Here is a 12,496-nt window from a genome sequence, read left to right on the forward strand (position 1 = left end):
TGCAGAAGCCCGCAGGTTACACGTAGATGAGTCCCAAGGAGACTTTAGGTCAAATGCTTATGCTAAACTCTTATATGAATACGTGGATGCCATGGAGGTTAAGGACTGTTACGTCTGCATGCAGTTGCCGGCGTCTGTAGATGAAGGCATTAGATATCATCACCTCCCGCTGACATATGGCATTACATGTAGCTTATTGCTTAGTATATTTTATGGGAGAGATAGTTTTGAATACTATTTCTCCAACTATGATTCAGTGTTGCCAGAAGTCCCAAATTATAAGCAGATGAACAAATGGGACTACTGGAAGAGTGAAGACAGACTGGCCAAGTTCTTCATTCCTTGGATTACCTTAGATACTTCACATGCCCGTAGAAATAACCTGACATGCAAAGTGTCAGAAGTCGAGAAGAAGTTCATAGGGCAGGTGGATGATCGTTATAGGAGACAAAAGATTTTGAAAAAATCAGGACAATGGAAAACAGATTGGACCGAGGAAGAGAAGGCACACAAGAGAAAGGGTAGTAGTGGTCCAATAGCTTTAGATAAGACGCAGAAAGGAAAGCTATGTCTTCACCGAGCCAAAACGTATTACGAAAATGTATACGTGGGAGAAGTCAGCTGTGAACATGCTTTCAATATAGAGTACTATACTAAAGATTTCCTGAAGGGAATGCAAGTGATTCCAAATGTGTATTTTGTATGTGGAAGAAATGCCTACGTGAGACTACCTGACAACTGGTATGGATCATGTTACCTAGCAATTGTCTTCCCCAAAATATATCATGCACAAGACTTAGAGATCATCGAGGGCAAGACATCATCGAGGGGAAGGAGAGATATAGGAGATGCAGAAATGGTTGGAGATGTCTTTGGAGCTATGTTCCCTCTTTTGGGACTAATCCTTAATGATGTTAAAATTAGACGACTGGCAACAGTCGTCGACAGGTTGTCTGCCAGCACTGCTCAGTCCTTAATGCTGGTAGAAGGAGAGATGCAATCGATAAGGGCTATGGTTCTTCAGAACCGTCTTGCGTTAGACGTCCTACTAGCAAAAGAGGGCGGAGTCTGTAAGGCTTTGAAGGTCCAGGAATGTTGTACTTACATTCCAGACAATTCAAAGCCCCTTGAGAAAGTTATTAGGAACATAACTGATATTCACAAGGAGATCGAAGACTTGAGTAGAGAAAATGTCTGGGAAAAGGTGGGCCACGGAATGAGTGAAGTTGGAGGGTGGATCTCCACCTTAGGCAAAAGCTTTGTGTGGTATATACTAAAACCTATCATCATAATATTGATCTGTGGGATCATACTGTGGGGATTGGTGAGGGTATTCAAATGGTACAGAGCAAGAAGGTCAGAAAGGGCCCAAAGAGAGCAGCTGCAGAGATTGGCTGCCATACAAGATAATCAGTACAGGAGTCTGAGGGCTCTGGAAACGCAGAGACAAGTTATGCTAGCAATAACTGCAGTTTAAATGTTAGTGATGACCCCGAGAGGTCATCAAAGGGGGGAACTGAGAGAGCGCAAACTGATCTAAATGTATGAGTGCATCACACTTACCCGTAGTAAGCACAAATCATGAGGAGAAATGCCATGAGTGCTAGTAGTATCTGCAATTATATTCTGAATGTATAGCTAATGTAGAGGTTTAAGTAGAAGTGGAACTAATATAGAAATGTGTGACACTATATGATTTTATTAGATGTGATTATTCCTGAATCTATGTCGTGTAGCTGTTAAAATGTAAGATGGCATGTGGTTAAACGCAGAATGTGGTAGGCCTCAGGGCCAGAGCTAGAAGGGAAGGGGAAGGTGCTTCTTTCCACGACATAGATTGAACTAATGTTTGGTCATTGCATTAATGGGCCATGATTTATAGATGTGTTTACTGAATAATAGAATAAGAGTATTAACATGCTTTAATTAATGAAGAAGTTGAATGCTATAATCATTATGAGAAATGTTGTAGGCCTGAAATGTTTTAACATTGATTTACACGTACTGGTCTGGGCCGAGAAATGTTGCGAACCTTTTTGGAAGTCTATGAGAGTTGGGATCTTGGCTGCAGATGTCTGTCTGCAAGAGAAAAGGGAGGATCCGATTATAAATAATATGAATAGAGGTCTGTTCAGTAGACGGCCCAGACATGGAGGAGGGTTTCGGAATGTTTTAAGGGGTATCAGCGGGCCGGAGAAGAGTCTGAGAAGCAAGGTCAACTCCAACGTATGAGGCCCAATACAAAGCAGCATGGAAAAAGCCAGAAGCTACACCACGTGAGGGGCGTCTCACGAGGGGCGTCTCAAATGTTGTTGACTGTTTTGTATTAGGGACAGCACCCCTGGGTGGAGTTAGAGCAGATGCCTGAGGACCCTTTAGAGAGCGGATGGGTAGGCAGAGAGGGGTCATGACTGGAGAACTATAGGTTTTCACCAAGAGACTAAGAGTGAGTGACTTCCCTTGGGGGTCATTCACTGCTGACACCTTGTGTTAGGTTGAGACTTGGTTAAGTAGGGATACCATCTAGAGCAGGGTAGGGACAGCCTAACCTGTGTGTTTTCCTCCAACTTAAATGAAGGAGAGATCTCAATATGCGTCAATGCTGATAGCTTTATTATTCTTAGAACTTGTGCTGGTAATTTCCGTTGCTCGTCTGAGGGCTTTCAGAGAGCACATGTATGTAGTTGGACCTGTGTATCTCGTGAATCTCATTCTGAGATGCCTGTATTTGCAGCTTATCCTAACCTTACAATAAACTTTTGAAAGCTAGAAGTTGTTTGTGATCTTTTGGAGCGGAGTCCTTTATTGGGTGAACTAACTTGGTAAGAGAGGCACTTTCTTCCTTCAATGACAGGCAACAAAGGTTCAGTCGACCAGATCGGGGTTTAGATCAATAGTGATAAGGTATCGATCAAAATCTCGCCCTTCCACTTGCCTTTTCCATGCAGTCAGTGTATACTACTGCAATGTGGAGGTTGGCCCACTCCATGCAGACAGTGCATGCTGCTGTGGTCTAGAATCTTGTTCGCTTCATGCAGGCCCTGCATTCTGCTTCGATGTGGAGGCTGGCCCACTTTCTACAGACCATGCATACTGCGGCAAAGTGGATGGTGGCTCACTCCATAAAGGCAGTGAATACTGTTGTTACTTGGAGACTGGCCCACTTCATGCAGACAGTGCATACAGCAGCAGTGTTGAGGCTGGGTTGCTCCATGCAAACAGTGCATACTGCTGTGGTGTGGAGGTTTCTCCGCTTCTTGCAGACAGCGCAAACTGCTTCAATGAGGAGGCTGGTACACTCCATGAAGACAATGCATACTGCTGCAATGTGGAAGCTGGCCCACTATGTGCAGGCAGTGCACACTGCAGCAGTGCGAATGCTGAGTTGCTCCATGCACACAGTGCATACTGCTGCGGTGTGGAAGCGTGTCCGCTTCATGCAGACGGTGCATACTACTGCCAAGAGGAGGCTGGTCTACTCCCTGCAGACAGTGCATACTGCTGCGGTGTGGAGCTTTTCTGCTTCATGCAGACGGTGCATAGCGCTCTGGTGGCGGAGGCTGGCCCACTTCATTCAGACATTGCACATATAACTGTGCAAAAAAAAAGATATTTGCGAGAAAAAAAAATTGAAACATATGTTAATTTCTTACATGATGTGCACATTTGCCGAGACAATGGGGGTTAGCCACATGTTCAAAGGTGAGAGATACTGCGACAATAAACCAATCACATTCTTCTAAATGTCGTATGTTAGGACATGTGCCAAGTTTTCAACGTGACATATTATGTTTCCAGAATAATGGGCCTATTTTGAACGCTTAGAATGGTTCCTAATAGCCTATGAGTAGTTGGATCGAGTGAGACGAAATGTTGCCTCATTTAGCAGAAGTGGGGTGTCGGTATACTTTGTTTAAAAATTACGTGGCTTATTTACAAGCCCCTTGCAACACTTTTGCTTCTTTTTTAACATGGGAAAAGTGACGTACAGGTGGCGCAAGGGGCTTGTAAATAAGCCCCTATGTATGCATTATTTTATTCTATGCACATAGCATTGCCAAAAAGAACTGAGCTAGCCTCCTTTTTCTACACATCTGTAAATAAGTGAACTTCGTGTGTGGATGTATAAAAGTCCACCTGTAATCGTGTTTGCTGCATTTTCCTAAAGTGTTTAACAGATTTGGAAGTTTATATTTTGATAAAATCAATCAAGCACAGAGTCTCAAAGATCCTCATTTATTCTACTTCGCACCCGACCGTGATTTTCACAAGTGATTAGTGAAATAAAGAGCTAGTCGTTAGCAGGTTGACTTGCGAAACAGGCTCTCGTGACAAAATAGTTAGAAGAAATATTAAGTAGATAGGGATTTAGGAAATTGACTCTCAGTTTGCTCCTGTAAAACATTAATAGCAATGGCTAGATTGCTGAGAAAGAGAACAGTCAAGAACGTTATTAAAAGCCATATTGCAACATTCCTGTGAAATAAATCGTATCAGTCAAAGTTATGAGTTAAATATTTTAGGACCTGCCTATGTCGCTTTAAATATGCATTTTAAAATGTATGCGAACGTTTCATGAACTTCTGCATTACATGCACTTTACATTCTTCAGACGGGATATTTCATGACTGATTTATAATAGTATTTGGTTGGGGAAAAATGTGATCTGACAACGTTCCACGTATATTAATCAAATCTGAGCACTATGGGCGCGTTCTGGAAAAACAATTCGAAATTGTGCCACAGTAGACTTAGGCCTTAATGTTTCAAGTGAATTTGCAATGTTTTGGGGACTTAACAGGGGATAGCAGAAGTGCACGTGGGTAGACGTAAAAGGTACAGATTCCAGTTGCAGTTCTAAAATTATTTTGTGAATTTGAGATTACTGCCACGAGAAATAATTTAGTTGCGCATTGTAGTGCTTCAGTTTAATGCAGTGCTGCACTAGTGCAAGTTGTAGGTGTTTTTTCGTTAAGGGGAAAATATCTTTCCCTGTACAGTAACCACTTTCCCCTACAGCACCATCAGTATTTGGGCCTTTTCCTTCACGTGCCTGGCATGGAAACCTATGTACTCCTTCATATCTAAAGAGTGTACTTCTGACCCTATCCTGGGTGGGAATGTCCCTCCCTAAAGTTCGTTGAATAACCACGGACTTGGGAGTTTGTGAATCATTATCAGCAAAGACAGCACATTTTGCTCACTCATGTTATTACACTTCCCTAATGTAATATTATGAGGCAAAGCATCTATTTATGAGTGAATGAATGAATGAATTAATGATTTTTTTATTTGCATAATTACTTAACATCATTGTAAAATTGCAATACATTAACACAAAAGTTGGACTATGAGTGTAAAGTCACATTTTGTCCATTTAAGTCAGTCTTAGTTATACAAGTACCTTTGTGAATTGTGTCCTATTTCTTTTACGTAGGTAATTACCAACTACAGCGTTGCTTTGTGAATAAGTGCTTTATAATTTATGGCAACTTTGTTGATAAATAGCTCATATTGTTAAACTAAAGATTAAGGTGAACGACTATATCTGAGTTCCAATATCCATAAAGCATTTAAATGATTGACTGAGAGTACTTGGTGGAACACACTGTATCCGAGGGGGGTTTCTTGCTGAAACCAATAACAAAAGACAATCTGGCTTTTTTTATAGGCATTGTGCACTGTGTAGCAATAGTGTTTCAGTTTATAACTATCTGTAATGGTATGCACAGACTTACAATCTTGCTTTGGATCTTGTCTTGAGTGGCTGTGTGTCCGTGTGTGACTGTGTGTGTATGTGTGTATTTCAGTGTGTGTTATATGTCATTTACCTCCCACCCCACTTTGCTTACAGACAGTAGACATCCACTTCTGAAATAATTATTGCCTGGCATTATACAGAGAGCTCTTACTGTGTTTTTCTGAGCAAGTCAGTGAAACAGAAAGACTCTCCTCTGCTGTCATGACCCAGTTATGGGCTTGTGCTTTTCTGATGAGTCTTTGCTCTGCAGAAGGTCTCATAGGCTTGTCTCTCGAAGGTACATGGTGCCAATGTTGTACGAAACCTTCCTTATTCTTGAAGCCGAGAGGGAGTGCTTCATTTCCTTCTGACCAGTGTTGACCTCCAAGAAATAGCAGATCCCAGGGATTTCCTTTGGAAAGTTGTCCGGGAGCTCTTCACGGGAGCGTGGAGTGAAATAAAAATCTTTTTCCTCCTTCAAAAGCCTTGGAAAAAAGAAAGACACGATAAGCAGCAAACAATGACAAGAAATAATACAAAAGTAAACATAAATAGTTAAGTGAAACTGCAGGGGGCCTGACACTATACATCCACATTATATATGTCATGAGTCCAAGCTTGCCTAATGAATTTAGATGTGCTTTTGACTGTCCTTTTTTGATCTAAACCTAAAAAAGCTACCCCACATAATATATATGAGCTGAAGTACCCCCTGTCGTACATTAGAAGGGACATTTGAAAAGTCACAAAGGAATTTGATTACCATATATTGGAACAAGGCCAAAGGACGTGATCCTTTAGAAGGTTATGGAACTTCATGGTGACTTGCGATATCCTTATCACATAACTCAAGTGGTAATTTATTTCTTATAATACATACTCAAATCATAATTTCCACAAATCAATTAAATCCTTGGTGCTTAGGTCTTTCATATGAAAGAGATAAAATGTTTGCAAACACGAAGAACAAAAATAGAATCGCTAGTGCAAAGTTAAACACATCAAAAAAGCTGTTAGATATGTATTGCAGTGCAATATGGGAGAGTGTCTCCTCCATGTTATGTCTTTATGTTTGATGCCTTGTTTCAATAAAAAGAAATATAAAAAAAAGATATGTATTGCAAAAAGATATTGAAATCAGTTTAATACATGTAGTTTTTTTTTTAAAGGTGCATTAACTTGGAATGTACAGAACCATGCAGGAAGATTCAAACTTTTCTATAATTACCTAAGGAGTGCAAACAATACACATGTGAAAATAATTCTCTCCTTTCTGCTTGTCATCATACAGTTAGAAAAATAGAGTAGACGAAAGAGAAGTAACATTTTGTTTGTTCCTTAAAAAGCTGCTTTAATTATGCTCTTTGACCTAACCTGTCCTTCCCCTCAGCTGCTGGTAGGAGGCATTATAATGTCAGATATAACTTGAAATAATTTATTACAGTTCAGTTACGACATCAATAATTTATAATAGGCGAGTGGGTGTGTAACAAGTTGCCTATAGAAAGAGCATTAGAGCCAGGCTTTTATACAGGGATTGCAGAATATCATGTATCATAAATGTATAATATAGAACAATATAAACATTTCTATTACTATGCTCACCACTAGCAAATGATTTGTAGTTAAAAAACAAGCCTATAAGTGCCTGTTTTGATTGATGGTTAAGGTGCAATCATACTGAGAGAGTCATGCAGTTCAAATAGGAGCTCAACTTGGAGAAAATGGAAGTCCTTGTCCTCAGATCCATCCCCTCCGTGTGGGACAACACCACACCCATGGGCCATGCCCGCAACCTCGGCATCATACTCGACTCCTCCCTCACCATTAACCGACAGATCAGAGCCCTATCTTCCATGTGCTTCAATACCCTCCGCAATCTGTGCAAGACCTTCAAATGGATCCCCCTGAATCCAGAGAGTGCGTCACCCACACACTCATAACCAGCAAACTGGACTGCAGGTAGTCCCTCTATGCCGGAATCAACAAATCTCTACTCCTCAAACTCCCGACCATGCAGAACGCCGCTGCAGACTCGCCCTCGGCATCAGCATTCCACAACATGACCACATCACACAGCACCTACAAAACCTCCACTGGATACCCGTCGAAAAGAGAGTGACTTTCAAGCGGCTCACTCATGCCTACAAATCCCTTCACAACACCGGACCCCAATACCTCAACGAAAGAATTTCCTTCTACGCACCCAAGAGAAACCTCCGCTCCACCAACCTCGCCCTGGCCTAAATCCCTTGCATCCACAGAGCCAGAATGGGGGGAAGGGCCTTCTCCTACATCACAGTCAAGACCTGAACGAAGTCCCCTTCAGCATCAGACGTTCCCCCACACTGCAAACATTCAGGAAGAGGCACAAGACCTGGCTCTTCGGATGAGAGGGAGCTGCCCCAGTGTCTTGAGACCCTCAAGGGTGAGATGTACGCTTCTCAAATCCCTGTTTAATTGATTGATTTAGTCTATTGATTCTGCCAGAGGCCCTTGGCGGCATTATATGTGCCTGGAATTCACAAGAATGCCGTATTATAGTTCACAAGATATCGATTATTATGAGGGGTAAAGATAATACATGGAAGCTTAAATCATTTGGGAAACTGGTAATTTTTGTTGGCATTTTAATTTGATTTGGTTATGTTTCATCAATCTATGTTAGCCACAAATTTAGCGACTGGTGAAATGAAAGCCTGCCTGTGTAGCCACCCAGTACAAAGTGCTAATATTTAATATAGCCTTATTGGATGCTGAGGGCTACACCTATTATTAAAGTTCCTTAACCTAGAAGTGTAAAATGCAGTGTCTTCAAAATCAGTGTTTTAATGTGACAATGATCAAATATGAAATTAACAGGAACACCTGGCTAGACAGAGATGGATACATTTCCAAAGTTTTTTGCACATAGACATGTGACTTCCACAGGAAAGTAGGCTTTTTTGTAGGCTTTTGTGCATGGAAAACCACTCCTGGTGTGATTTATTGTTCTTCCAGGGTCAGGGAGCAGGCATTGAAATTCCCTACAAGTTTAGGCACAGCCACAAACTTAAAAGTTTGTTGTTATTAACAAACTCTTCTCCAACACTATCACACCCTGGAAAAGTGTTGAAAAATGACCTGATACACAAGGGTGGGAATAGATCTAATTCCAATTGAAGTGAGGTACAGGAACAACTTCAAATGTAACAAGAGTGTTGGGGAAAGGAACTTGTCCATGAGGATAATAAAAAAAATTGTAACAAGTCCATTCGCATTTGTCTGGCAAATTTTCATGCTGCGAAATATGCATGTTTGGACTTGTTCCTGTGAAAATTAAATTCATAGAATTATTCTAAGAGTAATCTGGAAACCTGGAATTGTCACAGGTCTCCTGGCTTAATTTGGCAGTCCTTTGCAATTTCTATGGATTGTAAATATAATGACTAAATTAAGAGATCAGAACTCATGCAAATTTGCAACTCTCTGGGTGGTTTACTTATTATTTGTAGTTTTGGGCCCAAAACTTTAGTCTAATTTCAAATATTTATCTTATTACCACAGTCACAAAGAAAAACTGACAGCATTTCCAAGTACCACCCAATTAAATACTGTTACTTAGTTTAATAGAGTGGTTCATTACTTGCACAGAATTCTAAAATTTCTCTCAGAAGGGACATGTGATTGCACAGTTCGCCTTCACCTTCATTATCTGTTCTGTGTAACAGCGCTTTCAAGATTACTAAATGAGTATCTTAACTCACAACCGAGACTGCCAATGTAGCAAAGCCCTTTGTGGTATTCTCAGACCACATGGGTTTAGCAAATTCAGAGTTGAATGGAAAGGACAGGCGTCAAACCCTGTTGTTCGAGTTATTAACAGGTTCAGCACTCTCCCTTCTATCTTCTTTCTTGACGGACAGAACTCAATTAGTTGCATTTGACTATTTTAAATCGGCACCTTATGTGCTGCTGTGTGGGGTTCCTCAGGGTTCCTCTCTTAGTCTGTCACTTTTGAACATCTAGCTCACCTGCATCAACAATTTGGGTTAAGTTTGACATCTTATGTTGACAACACACAAATTGTGATTGCAGCCTTTACATTTGAACCATCTTCCTCATTTTGGTTTCAACAGTTCTTGCGAGAAATCAGCATCTGGATGAGCAAGCGTTGTCTAAAGCTCAATTCTGATAAAACCTAGATAGTGATCTTTGGCAACCTCCAACCAATATGGGTTGCTTCATGGTGGCCAGCAGAGCTAGAGGATTTGTCCAAATCTAAGCAAAAGCTAAAAACGTAGGAGTTGTTCTTGATACTAAACTGTCTTACTCATATCAAATAAATGCCATTGTCTCTTCCTCGTTTTTCCTAATTGGGAAAATAAAGAAAATCCTTCCTTACATATGACCAACTCTAGGAGGACGGTTGTGACTGTACTTGTATTATCCAAGCTGGATTACTGCAACGGCCTGTATCAACACATACAAAGTCAACGCCTAACAAAATTGCAGATGATAAAAAAAGCAGCAGCAAGAGTCCTACCGAATCTGCCCAAATATCAAACTGTCTACAAGGAAATTCGGAAGCTGCATTGCCTTCCGGTGGCAAGTCGCATTAACTTCTAATCCTTGTGCTTACAAAGCACTGAATAACACAGGACCCATTTTTTAAAGAAATCTTTTCAAGTGGTACTACCACTGTAGACAGCTGCGTACCTCTGAAGCTAGGTTCATGACTGTGCCCAGGTTCTGTACTTCCAATTGGTGCGGTCAAAGCCTGAGTTACGGAATTGCAAAACTGTTGAAACTCTCTCCGGTTGCACATTAGATCCGCAAACTCCTTATCATCTTTTAGAAAAAGTCTTAGATCCTGGGTTTTCCAGAGTTAGGCCATGATTCAGTTATGTTTGCATTTAACTTCAGTGCCAAGACACCCCTGGGTATTCGAGCACTTAATAAGTTAAAATAACATAACATAACTACATAGGCGTGTCTTGAAGGTATTGCTATTGTGTACCAGAATGTTGCAGGTTTTTGAGATTGAGTGTTAATTTAAAGTGCTTTTGTCTCAACAACATTATTAAACTTTAGCTGTCTCATTGCAAAATATGACTCAGGTTGTAAATATAATTTAAAAAAACAGAAACCAATAATCATAAATGCATGAAAAGTATTTTAAGTCTCCTCCAGAATTAATTACCCTACACTATACATTCAGTAGTGTCTTTATCACATCTTCTTCAGAATCAATTACCAATCAATCTCTATGTGCAACAATGTGGTACACAAGATAATGCATGTAGGTTCCATTTACTTTTAATGAACCCTATTTCTAACTTCCATTAATGCAATGTGATAGAAGGTGCACATAAAAACACTTGGGATAAGGACGTTTGACCAGATTTCACTGAATGAGTGAAAAGAAATTCCTCATCACTTTTCCAGAGGGATTTAGAAAAGCTAATTTTCAAATTTAACTAATGAAGAGTTTTGAAAACTGGGCCTTCAGTAGTGTTAGCTCTGACTAGCTTTCCCCAAAACCAATTTGTAGTAGAAAAAAAATCTCAAAACACAATACATTTTTCATTAAGCCCTTCTTTAAAGTATAGACTTTACCGAAAAATAATATGGGAGCTGCATTTCTAATATCCTATAACCCAGCCAGTGAGGATTGGACAGCTGATTCAAGATGGTTCCGGTGTGCATGCCCTAAGAAATGCCTGAAAGCACACTGCATGCCAGATTTATACTAATCTCTAAATCTCAATGTTCGTTGTCTTATTTCCAATTACTAAATGCGCTAATGTGGTAAAATCCATTTGATATTAAATGTCCCCAAATATTTGGCCCAACCCTCCATTACCCTCCAATTAGCTTTACATTTCTGCTTGCTACTCTTTTGTATTTCAGTTTTTTCCTTTTGTTTTCCAATATTTAAATCTAAGAATTAAAACTTACTCTTTTATGTAAGAACAAATATTGCACGCAATAGATGATGCGGATTGATTCATGGGCTAAAACAATTCATTTGAGTGACTGCAAAAAAGAGGGACAGCCAGTAAATATAGAATTCGGTAAGTTGCGCTCATTTCAAAGAGACTGAGCTGTTTGTTTGTACTTTCGGGTTGTTTCTGTTGCATCATCACATATCAGAGTAGTTTTGAAAGTGAAGGAAATATTTGATGAAATCTCAGCACTGTCAAGTGGGATTTCGGCTCCAAATGCTGAATTCTTTTTCATGTGCAAAGCAGGCGCAGATATACATTTAAATAGATTACTATAAGCAAATGTCTGGAGAGAAATACATCTTTAATATTTCCACTATGAATAATGAATGAATATTTAAAAGACATAACTGCGCATCGCACAATGTGCAACTTGAAAAGAGGTGAGCAAAACGTTAGGAGAATGCCATCTAAAATAACTCTAACCTAGTTTTACCAAGGAACAAAACACAAAACACAAAGCAAACCATATGGACTGTTTCATTGGCTTTTAAGTATTATGTGTAATCCTTTATGGTCCTTTTCCATTTGTGGTGGCTATGTAACACTCCGCATTTATTTCTATTGGCCTGCTTTGCTTCCGGTTAACAGGCCTAGGCCACAGAACTCCCAGAAGTTCAGCAGCTGTTTACCTCACATTGTAGCGTTTGATTGACAGGGCGGTGTCGATGGCCAGAGTGCTGTACCCAGGACGGGTTCCGCAGCGCGCGCCGCTGCTACAGTGTGTCCGTAAGGATATTGCTCATGGAATAAAACTTCAGACATATAT

The 12,496-nt window shown here is 40.3% G+C and overlaps 1 protein-coding gene across 1 annotated transcript in view; it reads right to left on the reverse strand.

The window, feature by feature from the left end:
- Positions 1–4,647: 4,647 nt before the first annotated feature.
- GUCY1A2 (guanylate cyclase 1 soluble subunit alpha 2) overlaps positions 4,648–12,496 on the reverse strand; it is a 1,287,229-nt gene continuing 1,279,380 nt past the window's right edge. The window contains exon 8 of the mRNA XM_078655976.1: positions 4,648–6,225. Coding sequence (XP_078512102.1) covers positions 6,018–6,225 — 208 coding nt within the window. The 3' untranslated portion in view covers positions 4,648–6,017. The remainder of the gene's footprint in view (positions 6,226–12,496) is intronic.

Source organism: Lissotriton helveticus, chromosome 8, assembly GCF_964261635.1.
Source record: "Lissotriton helveticus chromosome 8, aLisHel1.1, whole genome shotgun sequence".
Taxonomy (NCBI): domain Eukaryota; kingdom Metazoa; phylum Chordata; class Amphibia; order Caudata; family Salamandridae; genus Lissotriton; species Lissotriton helveticus.